Source organism: Melitaea cinxia, chromosome 17 (assembly GCF_905220565.1).
Source record: "Melitaea cinxia chromosome 17, ilMelCinx1.1, whole genome shotgun sequence".
In the NCBI taxonomy this organism is placed as follows: domain Eukaryota; kingdom Metazoa; phylum Arthropoda; class Insecta; order Lepidoptera; family Nymphalidae; genus Melitaea; species Melitaea cinxia.
In genome coordinates this window covers 9,813,163-9,828,042 of record NC_059410.1, presented here as the reverse complement: position 1 = coordinate 9,828,042, position 14,880 = coordinate 9,813,163, and the positions used below count along the sequence as shown (strand labels likewise).

At 33.0% G+C, this 14,880-nt stretch overlaps 1 protein-coding gene across 1 annotated transcript; it reads right to left on the bottom strand.

Annotated features, from left to right (window-relative positions):
* Window positions 1–1,119: 1,119 nt before the first annotated feature.
* Window positions 1,120–12,604, bottom strand: LOC123661870 (growth arrest-specific protein 1-like). Its single transcript, XM_045596809.1, has 3 exons — window positions 12,374–12,604; window positions 8,933–9,372; window positions 1,120–1,429 (listed from the first exon to the last, which is right to left on the bottom strand). The coding sequence occupies exons 1-3, from the start codon at window positions 12,602–12,604 to the stop codon at window positions 1,120–1,122; spliced, it is 981 nt and encodes a 326-aa protein (XP_045452765.1).
* Window positions 12,605–14,880: the final 2,276 nt, after the last annotated feature.

The following is a 14,880-nucleotide window of genomic DNA, read 5'->3' as shown; positions in this document are numbered from 1 at the left end:
AATAAAGCAGTAATCACGCACGAAGTTTACGAGTTTTCGTCGTCTTGATTCTTCATCACATATGTCTTAATTAAAGTAGTATATTTTATATGTAACAATAAAAAACAGGTAATTGCAGATGAGAAATATAAATGAATACAAAATAACACTTATTTACATTCGAAATTACAATAATTTATTTCAAATAAAAATAAAATCCTATGCAATCCTAATCCTATGAAACTTAAATTTTAAATAACAAGGTAACCGGAATCTATATACGAGTATATATAAAAGCGAAAGGTCACTCACTCATCACGAAATATCCGAAACTATAACACCTAAAAACTTGAAATTTTGCAGGTAGGCTCCTTTATAGGACGTAGACATCCGCTAAGAACGGCTTTTATGAAACTCGACCACTACGGGGGTAAAACGGGGGTTGCAACTTTGTATGAAAGTCCTATGTTTTTGAAGTAAGAGACTTGAAATTTAAAATGTATTCGCTATAGATGGTGAGAAGGTGTCCAAATAATGCATCGTAATCTATAACAATAATAAATACAGGGTTACAGGAAAAGTCGTGCTAGATCCGTTAAGGGCGTGAAATACCCATCATTTCTGACTTATTTCACTATGAAATACCCTACCCTAAACTTAACACTTTTCGAGATATTCGACTTTTAATTTTTTTATTGAAAATTGCCGATTTTTAGGCTACTAAATTTAATTTTGTTTATTTTGTGTGTCTTATTATTATTATTGTTGCATTTTTACATCTCTAATAAGATGCTTTACGACGTCAATCATTAAAATAGTGCATAAGAAAAGGCCGTAGTAGACAAGTGAAAGTTAAGAAATTAAAAAAAAAATTATAAAGTTTATTTTTCTCTAAGGGATATCTAAGAAAAATATTATGGCAGTTTTTCGGCAGATGTGTTTTAAAATATCTACGTTTCATCAGCTATCTAACGAGGTATAACAATCTAGGGTTTTATTTAAATGCATTGGAAAAAACTTAGTTTCATAGGCGACAGTGGAGAAGAAAATTAATACTTAGCCCTAAATAGTAAAATAAAACAATAGGTAAGCATGAAATGTCATTTATTAAATCAGGTTTTCACACAACTTTTTCCTACTCTACAGTTCATGTTCAACATGGCCGCCTCTGTTTCTAATACATTGTCGCATCCTTCTACGGAGACCAGTCTTCACTACTCGAGTGGTCAATGTTGTCCTCATTTTATTTGCTGCATCCACAATCCTTTCTCTTAATTCTTCCACAGACGAAACTGGATTTGGCTCGCTGTAGACAAGACTTTTCATGCGCCCCCAGATATGAAAATCCATGGGGGTTAGGTCCGGACTTCTTGCTGGCCATGGCAACGGCCCACCTCGTCCTATCCATTTGTTTGCATAATTTGTGTCCAGCCAGTCTCTGACACTTCTCCTGAAATGGGCATGTTCTAAACATGACGGTTATCTAAAAGGCTTAGACGCTAAGTTGCAATTTGTATGCAGACGAGAAGCCGTAAAAAATATATACCTAGCGGTAGAGCTCTTTGACATGCCGCGTATGAGGAAATGGAAGAATAATGGTGATTACCTCATAGAATGTGTGAAAAGACATAACAAAATAAGTGAACAGGATATAAAATATTAATGCCTCATTCTGTTTATATTTCTCTGTATTCTGGTCATTGCAAAGGAATCCTTGGAATATTGCCCAATTACACATCGTTATCATTACCCAAGTCGACTTTTTTTATTGTTATTTACACTGACACTACAGTCGGCAACATAATGTGATTGACGGCCGTTCTGAATTCGATTTCTCAGAGCATCGTGGTCTAAATAAACTCCAAAGTTACTCTTATATCTGATGAGAAGCCTTTGCCTTGAAAACGGGTATAACATTGTGTCTACAATTAGACACGATTATCATTGGTGGGTCTATTAACTTAAATAAAGCAATATGCGATAATTGCGTTGTTATGATAGGTTTTTTGATAGATTGAGTCCTCTGTAATCGTACTTATTATGTAAGATTTCAATATATTGCTCATTTCTTACTTTTCTCTCTGAATACCATATTGCAACGAATCTAGCGGAAACCGAAATAATTTACAAATTATGTAATGAATCGATTGCCAGAGGACAATTACACAATTCTAACTTATCATTTAAAAACTATAAAGTTTTTTGTAAGACCGAATCAATGACATAAATTTATTTACTGCTTTAAGAAGTTATAATGTTTTTTTTTTAAATATCATGACGAAAAATTAAATTGCCGCTAAACTTTTCCCGATTTTCGTATCCAAATTCATATCACTCTTTTTATTTCTCCTCGGTTTGATGGACAATATTTTTATTATATTCCTTAGTAATCATTTTATAGGCTATATGGACATAAGGACCTCCCACAGAGCCACCGGTGATCGCCGCGGGCTTTAGAAAACAATACTGCAATACTCGAATTTTTGGCTCAGACTCTCAGTTAACGTCACTCTAAATCATTTAATTGAAACTGAGAAATATTTTTTTACTCATAATAACTTGAAATAAAATAATTTAGTTGATCTAGAAATCTTAATTACATTTATTTTGATGGTTACAAAAATGAGTGTAATTTTTTTTTTTATCAACGTATTATAATTAAAATGAGTTCGAATAGTATTGAAAAAATTTGGACATCACTAAAAAAGTGTGTGTGTACTTACGTACGCACGTAAAAAGTTATACTTTATTGCCTAGCCTACTTCACGTTGCTAACTTCTTCTTCGTTGATTAGCTAACTTCAGGGTGTCGATTTTTTGTGACGGTGGGTGCGCGCATGGTAAAAATTAACTCTAGTCATTTTACCCCAACGTGCCACAAGAAGTACAATATCAATAAAAAATAACAAATTATTTGAATTCTAATAATTGTGTTTGCAGGCAAACGAAAAAAACCGACTTCAATTATATCGACAAGAATACAACGTAGGTAGACCCTTCATCAGATCCTAGTTTCCTTATCATGGTACCACACCGGGGATATCTTCTTTCCAACAATAAAAGAATTATTAAAATCGGTTCATAAACGAAGAAGTTATCCCCGAACATACCTAAAATATATATATACTCAATCCGACCGTATATACACGGTCGAATTAAGTAAACTCCTCCTTTTTTGAAGTCAGGTAAAAAACATATCGCAACTGCTGCAAGTGTTATTTTCTTTGCTGAGAACAAAAGGTAATATTATTAAATACATAGTATTGTTATAACTTTACGACATACACATATTTTTTGTCTTTTTAAATAAGAATGTGTTGTGTATAATTTTATTGATAAAAAAATCTTAAGCAACGCGACATTTAAGTAAAGAATATCCCATGCTCTACGTTATTATAAAAGTTCACACGGCCATCGCGAAACGGATGCCGCCTCTCAGGATATTCCCTATTGAAATACTTGTCGAGAGACAAGTGCTAAATCACGAGAAGAGTACACTTTTATAATAGATTTCGATGACCCTACAAACTTGCTGACCTGAGTTAAGTATAGTTTTATCTGTTGTACGTGATTATTTTGGCAAACTAATACTCTGCCTCTGTGGGAACGGATACGCTTCTCGTGTATATATACAGGCAATTCAGATAGCAAAAAAGTTCTTAAAATGTTAACGGCATGTGCAATTTCACAAGAAAATTACGTTAATGTATTTAAGAGACAAAGCACATCTACACTTCATATATATTGGTAAAAGGTTTTTTCATGTTTGGACCTCACGTGAAACACGCGGGTATGTGTTATATCAAGAGGTATATAACTAAAGCACCTAGATACTAAGATACATGTGTTAGTAAGTAGAAAAAACTTTGCTTTAAAGAGGATGGACATTGTAAACAACATATTGGCCTTCCGGCACTTATCATTTTCAATTATCTTACATTACCTATTATTTCAGGAAATGCTCTTGTAAATTTTACATACAAAAAAACTACTTTACGGCGAGTTTCTGGGTGGCTTAATTATATACTACCTTCATGATATACTACCTTTTACAACGTGAAAGAACTTCAGAAAAAAACGGGCAGCTGTGCAAAATATACATAAACCTATATATTTCCGTTTTATTATTTGTTATTGGTGCTTAAGTAGAATTTTTACGCTGTTTTTTATCGCATATTTTTCTTTTGTATTTGTCAAATTGTTTGGTACTTTAATTTTACTGCTCTGTTCCAAGGAGTTACAGTCTACCAAACAAAATACATCATTATGTAAAATTAATGATCTTTTGAAATCGGTCTTTTAACTAAAAAATATCAAAAACTTAAATACCTACTTTTTTCTGAATCATATTAAAAATCTGAAATTTTAGAACTATTCTTGGTTTATCGGTTAATTATAAAAAATATATAAATTAACTAATTTTTATTTCATTTTACGTAGTCATGCCTAGATTTATAAAAATTGTATTTTTTTACTTCAGACAATTTGTTTAGCCAGTCAATCACACGTTATATTTAGATAATTGCCGCTCCCGCTCCGGTATCAATTATAGATAAAAAAAGATGAATTTAAAGCAGTGACGTACCTTCTCAATTATTTTGTCCTCTACTCAAGATTTCAACACATGAAGATCGAGTTACTTGTACGGTTTGTCATCGAAAAACATATTAATGAACATTTATTCTAAAACTTTATATTAAAAGCACGTTCTGATAAAGCTCTGAGTAGGTTGTTAAGAGGCTCTGCTTTAGGTCGAATACTAACAGGCTGTACAATATTTACGATTCATTTAAATGTATTTCTTGTAATTGAGTCATACTACACTAACAACATAATAAAATTTTACTTTTAAAATGTCACCTTTTGTTAGAAATTTATAAAAAGTTATTAAAATTAAAAAATACATAAGTATACTTTTATTTTGTAAGCTCAACTTGCTGGCTGGCTTAATTGCAATATTTTTCTTTTTTTTTTTAATCTGAGTAATACCATTTAGTCTTACAGGATTTTATTAGGTATACTTAGACTTCGAAAACTAATCACCGCTTCAACTAATACTCGTATTATAGTTGTTTTAATAAATGTATTAACTTCATGAAAATACGGCGGAAAATTCGTAGTAGTCATTTGTGATTTTTTCAAAATAAAATTTCGGGCATCAATAGAAAATATTAACAATAAAATATTGCAGAAAAGCATTCTTTACTATTTTTTTATTGGAGAACTATAAATGGGGCTTGAAGTCTGTCCGTGGCGATTCTTTTTATATATTTATTTATAAGAACAACTTACAAGACGTAGACTAATATAGAGTTTTGAAAAATATTTACAGTTGTTTGCTGAGTGCTCTTTTACTTAAAATTTGCCACGGGATGGTAAAAGAATTTTTTTCTAAGAAACAATTATACATTTAAAAACTCATTCATGTTTCACAACTTTTAAATGTCTGTTAAGCAATTAAAGATTTCGTAGGATTAATAATAGACATATTTAGAAAACAGAAAATTTTATTTTAATTTTGTAGAATAAATACAACTAAAGTCCTTATAAGGTTTTTTTGTGAAAACGAAACAAATTTAACAATAATTATATCTATTACTAAATTAATTAAATAAATATTAATCTAGAATACTTTGTACGATTACCATATACGATGCTAGTTTATTTACATTATCTGAACTATAACTAATAATCTCACTTTGGTAAACTGTGGTTAATAAGTTCTGTTATAAAATTTATTTAAACGTAAGTGGCTTATTTCCTTTGCTTTATTATTTATTTCATTTAATCCACAGAAGTAAAGGTTAAATATAGATTATATTGGAAAATATGTATGTGAATTTTGTTTTTACAATAGATTCATGTGTTTTTTGTATATTTTACTATATACTTACGTTAAAATAAATTTTAATACAATAATAACGCTTAGTTTTTTAATCCTATAAGGTCATAATTGTTACAACTAGGTCATCTAGAACAGTTTGAAAATTAACACACAACTACACGGAAACGCACACAAAAGACAATATTTTATTAACAACTAAAACTTTTTAAACAACTAAACCGAATTCACTAGTAGTAAAATATATTTACACTAAGCATTTACAAAGGTTTTATACACATAAATAAATAAATGTTCACTGGCACGAAACAAAATTAATTGTACAATACTTTCTTTACCAACAGTTTTTATTTCAAATTAACAGTGATAATAACTTTCAACCATATTTTAATTCCTATACTCTTTGATTTTACCTAACCGGAAATAGAATTTGTCCATACTTATTTTTTTATAATATATATTTTTGCTATACTATATTCCAAGCTAGGAAAAAAAACATTAAATTTAAATAAAGTCAAGTTCATGCATAGTCTGTATATCGTGACTTCTGCATTATGCATACAGACGACATCACTCTGGCGATGAAACATTAGTAAGCAATTGTTTGCGACTTGCATACGAAACGTATACAATACTGATGAAAAGAAAAAGATTTACGATCTTAGCGAGATTTCTAACAAACGTTTTGAAAAATACGTGTAAAAATTTAGCCACATACTAATAAATTTTTTGAATGGCAATAAAACAAATACGCTTTTTAACATTTTGTATTTTGTAGTTTTTCGAGCGCACGTTATATAATTCATTTTTGGAATGTGAATTTGAAATAGATTCGACTTAAAATTCACCTCCGTTTTAAATCATTTTATTTTAGAAACATAGCATATATGTTCACGCATACTTTTATGTAACATGTATCTATTAACATTATTATTTTTTATTAATAAAACATTGATAGTGGACTAGCAATGAGATTGATAGCGTTTTCGGTGCGACAAAGCCCCATACTGCGGTCACCAACCCGCCTGCCCAGCGTGGTGACTATGGGCAAAACAAATGAGTTCACGTTATTTTTGGCGTGAACTTGTGGACGCCTATGTCCAGCAGTGGACTGTATAGGCTGTAATGATAGCAATGAGAGAAAAGAAAAGTATATAATATTTGCATATTGCATATTGTATTGTATAAAGTATACAATATTGCAAACAAATAGTTGCCAAACATAGGCATTAACAGAAAAATTACTGAACAAAGTAAACGTTTATAAAAACGGAATAGAATGTGATTAGGGTAAAAAGAATGGATAAAATAACGTTGGAAGAAATAAAAAATATTACTCAATTTAAGGAGACTAAAAGGACACGCAAGACTTTAAAATGGAGATGGACGGGACATATGATAAGAGGGACAAACGAGAAATGGACAAAAATAATAACGGAGTAGTATCCTATGAGTGAAAAAAGAAGCAAAAGGCGACAAATGAAACGTTGACGAGGCGAAACGTGGTTTGACCTAAAGAAAATGGCTATTCCAGTGTGGATGAGGACAGCGAGCGACAGATCAATGTGAAAAACTAAGAGGAGGCCTATGTCGAAGGACAAGCTCTTTGCAACCGATTGCCGATAACATATTAATATAAAAAGCCTATTATTTCTACTTTTATTTTATTGGACCCGCACAACAGTGTTAGTGAATTCAACCTATAATATATTCAAAGTACGAAAAAAAACAAATATTACAGTATTTTAATTTAAATAATCATTTTACCAAAAATTAGACTAGCCACAGATTAAACAATCAACGAAAAATCATTACTTGAGAATGAGTACTTTATACCAAAACAGGTCCAAATTTTATTAACATCGATTGAGAGCAAATAGTTCGGAAAAGTTATAACGTGTGTTTATTTATGTATTCAACTGTAGGACCTTGCTCTGTCAGAACCGGTTCCGAACCTCTTCATTACAGGGCGACTCGGCTTAACGTAAGAGACCACGATTTAAGTCCCTACCATTGACTCTTCATGGAAATATCACGACTTGTATATTTCACGGTGAATTCTCAATTAAATTTGCCATTTAAGTCAACGTCATGTTGGAAATGAATGTTAGAATCGTGAATCGTTAAAAAATATATCCTTCAATGTTGACACTTAGCTTGACACTTGTAATTTAAGTTGGAATAGAAGATTCAAAGGTCAAATAATAAAAATTCGTTACGAGCAAATGTTAAAACGACTTCATATTTTATTCTTTGAAATTATCTGGCAGCATGCTAAAAAAAATAAACGTTATTTAAAAGTAAAGCTTATATTTTTGTAACGAAATTGATGTTTTATTATAAAAACTATTGCTGAATGTTAATAATTATCTTAAATATTATTCAACCATCTATAAACCTGACTAATTTCCTGTCACTGTTGAACTTTCAAGATAAATCTCTCGAGAGTATGTCATAAAAGACAAAATAAAAATAAGCCAAATGTGTTTCTGGTACAAGTATCGCTGCCCGCATATTTGTAGCGCGCCAACATCACTGAAAGATGATTAGTGTTTCGCTCTCCGGAATTAACCACTCCAGACATCCACTTCCCTGCGTCTTCGTTAAGCGCTCGACTGTTTCGATTGCATATTATAATAAGATCGAGTGAGATGAAAAATTGTGGAATCTATATTCATATGTTTGACATGTCGCGTTACCGCCTAGCTTTAGATCAATCGGCGAGGCGCCGCAACGGGAACAACCCTGCATTTGTCACCGGACCACCGGCACCGCTGTATTTATAGCGCGACGCCTGCGCATACGCCCGTGGGCGGCTACAGCTTTACAGAGAAATTTATTCGGATATCTGTATTAACCATAAACACAAACTTATTTACACTCGGTTTATCCTAAACTAATCTAAATGACACGCTAACCCTTGCAAACCCTCTCTTATAAATAGGTTATAATTTAAAATATAAAATAGGAATCTATACATATCTACAGGAAGTAGTACCTACTTATAATTATCATTTTAAAAAGTATAAGCATTTGAGGTAGATTTGGGAGCTTATGTCATGTGTTATAATTTGAAGAGATTAATGTACATAGCACAAATAACAGATATGACATGGCGAAAGGACTCGTTGCGGATGGGGTCTCTTGATGATGGTTCTTTTTATGCTTATTCTCATATCCCTTCTCGTGACTCTTCGTGTGGTTCTTTAAGTGCTTGTGGAAGCACAGTCTAGCGAGGTTGTTCTGCATCCTTGGGCAATCGTAATCCTCATTACCATCACAGCGACAAGCTGTCAAGGCCGCCGCTTTCTCCTGTTTCCTCAATATTTGTATAGAATTCCGACACTTATTTGAGCACTTCCTGCCGCGGTACACTGATCTACATAACTGGTTGTAGTAGTCTAACGCAGTCGCACACTGCGCATCAGCTAGACAGATGAGTTGAGACAGGCGACAAGAAGATGTCGCGTTTGCTGCACCCCTCAACACTTGCGGGCGACACACATCGATTCTCTGCTTAGCCTCCACGCAGTACTCGTCCTCGCATTGACACTATAACAAAAAATACGCAATTTTATGATCAATATTAATTAAACGTATAAACAGTCTGAAAAAATTGTCTTAAGGCAACGTAGTACAACAGTAAAAGTTTGATTCATAAAAATACTCTCGAAATATCAACGGCGTGACGTTCTTGAAATATTTCAATTTAAAGTGGTAATAGATACTTTTGTGAGATTATCATAAATTATATGTGATATAAAAATGGTCGTCAATTTATAAGGAGGTTATTAAGCATTTGGCTAATGGTTTCTTGGTTCGTGAATATTTCGTAACGATCCCGCCAATCGTTGTCAACGGTTTACGACCGATCCTACGTATAGTTATGAAACTACTAACTAGAATATTCTATTTTATAATGACATGGATATTTTGCATAACAAACACTTCTAAACGGAAACCCATAACTTATTTATACAATGTCGAAATCCCAATGGAACGGAACTTATTCGATCATGACGATCGTTAAGAAACTAATTAACCGCTTTTGACGGCATCGTTTAATTAAAGGTCAATTTATGGTCCTGTATGCGATGTTACGGATAAACAAAGAAGTAGCCTCCGTCTTACGCTATATTTTTTGTGAGGAGGCAACACCTGCGCAAGAATGAGCGCTGCGGTAGGTCCCGATCAAGACGTCAAATCTCAAGGCTGCACGGCCGCTTTGCTCTACCTTTCGATACACATTGCCCAACGGTCGCACTACCATAATCACACCGTTACAACGACATAATCAACTCAACCGGTTCCTGATAATACCGACGTTTCCTTAAGAACTGGACGAAATAAATCTTAAATCTTCGAACAGCTAACTACATAAATATTACTGTGTAATTCCGAAATGCGTGTACGCAAGATTTTTGGATAACAAGCTAGCCTCCTGCATTAGAAAATATCATCAATCTTCGATATTTACGCAAATCAAAATACGGTGGCGGTAGGTACTACTTCTACCTACATTCATAAACCTTTGAATAGGATACCAATATAGCTCTGTTCATTTGTGGTCGAAAATTTGACATGGAATCCGGAAAAGGTACAGCAGACAATTAAAACTTTTTCAACAGCAAAAGATTAATTTGCACTTTGACAATCGTTATTCGCCTAGTAACTTAGCCTTATGAAGAAGAAAAAAAATATTGTAACATACAATGTGTTGTAATATTTATTATAACAAATATTACAACATTGCAAACGGAAATGCAATCAACGAAAACATCCGCACACTATAATCTAAAACTACAATTTAATCTTATAACAACAATTGTCGTAATCAAAGGTAATTTGGGACATCAATGTCATCAAAAGGTCATTTCAGATGATGATTCAATGAATATCCCATTACTGTAGGTATATGTTGGTGGTCCAGCAGATGTAATTTCCAAATACGTAGTTTATTATATTTAGAAAGTTAATGAGACACACCTGCTGACTTTAAATAAATGGAATTTTTGAAAGTTCTAAACCTCTAGGTAATTTGTCTTATTTAAGTTAACCTGAAATACTACAAAATGAAAACGATGTTATAGAATAGTAATATAGCAACCACAATATTTCCCATAAAAAGTCTATACTACTAGAAATTCAACTCTTAACTATCAGCAGTAATAGATACAGCGTATGCAAATGAAGCGTATTTATATACTTAAAGCAAGAATCTTCTTAATATACACTTTATATGTACTTGTATCGTATGTATGGATTAAGAAATAATTATATTGTTTCAAAGAATACAATTAATTGAATTTATCTATTTCTTACTTGAAACGCGAACGGTAAGTTGAGATGTTCACCTTTAAAAGTTACGTCAACGAGAGGTCGTCAACCGGGACCCTCAGCTATGATGCCGATGCGTCGTGTCCGACAAATCTGACGTCTAAATTAGATTTTATTGCGGGGCGTCTGTACCAAAACCGACCAGCGTAAACGGATCCCCCATGCCACGTATGGAATATTATCCATCGTGTCCAATTAACGAAACTAGCTCAAATCGTAGCTCTCGATAATTTTGTCGTATCCTTCAATTGAGAAAGACGCTGTAAACAAGAGGCGATGAAAAATTATTGAAGCAAATACGGCCTTTGTCACGACAATTGTATAAAGTTCAGAGTGAGATGTTACATGAATATTTTATTAATGATTCGATATAAACGTCATAACGTATCAACTCAGTATGATAATGTGTAAGAAAAGCGAACTTTGCCCTCAAATATCCATTATTGTTTATAAAATAAGTAAAAATTACACCGAGTTCGACTGCAGCCTAAGATATCGACAAAAATCGAATAAAACATCTAAATATAGGGGGTGTTATAACACTATCGATGCGTCACTGTAAATATTACCAATACAATTAAGAATCTCTGGAATTTGGACATATGTTTTGAACAGTATCTATTTAGTTTTACATTTCATAGGTTATCTTAAATTGATCGTTAAACAGAAAGATCTTTTCTCTATCATCATTGGCATTAATTGATAATTTTTTACTCCGTATTCGTAAATATTTATGAGTTCTTATTTCTGTTCAGAAGTCATACGTGTCATTTTTGAGTTTATGAATCCTTTTATGAAAAATATAAGAATTCTTGACGAATGAACAAGGTGAATGAAGGTTCGTTCCCCTTGCAAATCCATACATTAAATGCATATAGCATGTCCCTGGGTCTATCATTGTTTAGCAGTTCTTTGGCGATGTTTTCTGCTGCAGAGTGTTACATCTTATATAAAAAAGCCAGTTATCTCCATCTCACCAAGAAGCGTTGGTAGGTACAATTCCGAGTACATTCTACAATATATATTTGTGATTTTCCTAGCATGAGCTAATATGGATAAGTTATAATACCAAAATGCATTTTTATGAAGTTAAATCATATGTCTTACTTTTAATTATATATAATAATTATTTCCTTAACTAAAACTTTACTCTGTTTTCTTATTTATAAAATTTAAAATACGGACCTCCTGAAATAAGGTATATCGAGTGACTTACGTTCATAAGTTCCTTGCCCTCTTCGGTGGAAGTCAACGCGATGAGAGCGTGCTCGCAAGCCCTGGGGCATACCGTGGTGGGCTTGGAGAGCACATCGTTGCACAGGTACATGTAGTTGTTGAGCGCGGCGCCGCAGCCGGTCCGGTACGCGCACCGCATGCGCGCCTCCTCGCACGGCGTACTGCCGGCCTCCAACACCGAAAGGCTCAGCAACGCCACTAGCAACCACATTACCTAGAAAAACAAATTTACACTTTATTAGTTGAGTTATCCGAGCATTGTCTATTGTCTTTTGGCCATCCGTAAGGCATCTTCAATCAATTTTCAATTGTTGTGGTTGTTGTGCGGACAAATTAATCAATATTCTAGGTAGAACAAGATTCACTAGTTTGAATACAATTTATAATGATTGATTTTTTCTTAAATGTCTTTTAAACTAAGAATGTACACACTGTGAATGTAAGCAATAGATCATGCCCAAACAAACTTATGTTTACTGTTGAAATTTAAAACTGAAATAAAAGAAAAAGAAAACTAATTTCGTATAGTTTGTTTAATCTACGATAAACTAGAAAATTGGAGCGTTAAATTTCAGTTTCAAGCATCTTTACTTAAACGAGCACGTTTTCAAACTAATACATTATTTTAACGCTTGCCTTTTTTTGATATCATTTTTAACCGACTTCCAAAAAAGGAGGAGGTTCTTAATTAGACTGTATTTTTTTAATGTATGTTACTTCAGAACTTTTGACTGGGTGGAGCGATTTCGACAAATTTTCTTATTTTCTTGGTCCCATTTAAATTTATTTGAGATCTAACAACTACTTTTCGAGTTATATCTAATAATGCGTTTTTACTTGACGCTTTTTTCTTCGACCTACGTTGTATTATATCGCATAACTTTCTACTGGATATACCGATTTTAATAATTCTTTTTTTGTTGGAAAGGGGATATTTCTAGTTTGCTACCATGATAACGAAACTAAGATCTGATGATGGGATCCCAGAGAAGTCGAGGGAAACTCTCGAAAATTCGCAATAATTTTCTACTGGATGTGCCGATTTTGATAATTCTTTTTTTGTTGGAAAGGGGATATCCGTAGTTTGGTACCATGATAAAGAAACTAGGCACTGATGATGGGATCCCAGAGAAATTGAGGGAAACTCTCGAAAATCCGCAATAACTTTTTACTGGGTGTACCGATTTTGATAATTTTTAATTTAATCAAAAGCTGATATTTATCATGTGGTCACATATAAATTTTATCGAGATCTGACTTTTTGATTAATCTTTGGTAACGCGTAGTTACTTGACTATTTTTTCGTCGATCTACGTTGTATTACTCGTCGATGTAATTGAAGTCGGTTTTTTTTTTCGTTTGCGAGCAAACACAATTATAATTTATATTGTTGTATTGTTGTGGTCTTTTTTTTAGTAATCCTTATAAGTAAAAGAAAAGTTATCTCATCTGCTTTTATGAGACACGACAGACACATATCTATACATGAAAAGCGGGACTTATATATTTTATCTTTATAGACGTGTTTTCTTTTAAAGTTTAGAAATTCATGAACTTAGTGCTTACTTATTTATTCAAATTGAAACGAAAATTGTCTTTAGAGTACTTTTACATTTTTAAACTGGACAAGATAACGAAACAAGCGAACCCGTACTGCGTAACTGTACTTCTTTTTCGGGGTAATCACAGCATGTATAAATTCATTAATAAATATTATTGCATTAACTTTTGGAATTGCTGTCGGTCTCCGGTTGGGAACTCCACTGTGCTTTGAACACAGATGTTCGTGCGGAAAGGAGGTCGATTCTTTTGGACTACACGGCCTTTCCTGCAATAAGAGTTCAGGTAGGTTTTCTCGGAACGGTTCCCTAAATTATACTATAAAAAGAGCTCTTGCCACCTTCGACGTTCCTGCTCTTCTCGAGTCTACTGGAATTAGTCGCGAATGGCAAGACATCTGATGGTTTGACGTTGGTTCCCTGAGAAAGGGGACGGGCGCTTTTGTGGGACGCAACCTACGTTGGCACACTTGCTCCGCCCAGAGAATCGGCATAAGTGATTAAACGGGGTAATGCTGCCAGCATTCTTGGCACAATTCCACGTGGACATGATTTGCACCAAGATTGTAATATTGTATTATTTGTAAATATTTAGTTCTTAAGTTGTGAATTGTTAATATGTATACTGTTTAATAAACTATTGTTATTTTATATTGCATTAGTGGATAAACAATATATTAATATTAACATCTAAGCAACGTTTATCAAAACTTACAAACTAAACATATTCCTAAATAAAATAAATTCTCTACAAATATTCCTAAGTCTGCAAATTATAGGCACAAGCTTGTAACGCAAAGGTTTTTATAAGGAAAAGATTTGACCTACGAATCTGCTCTACCGCGAATTGACGAATACACATTCTCCGAATTTTTGGTTTCGATTTCAAATTTAAAATATATATATATACACACATATATAATTTGTT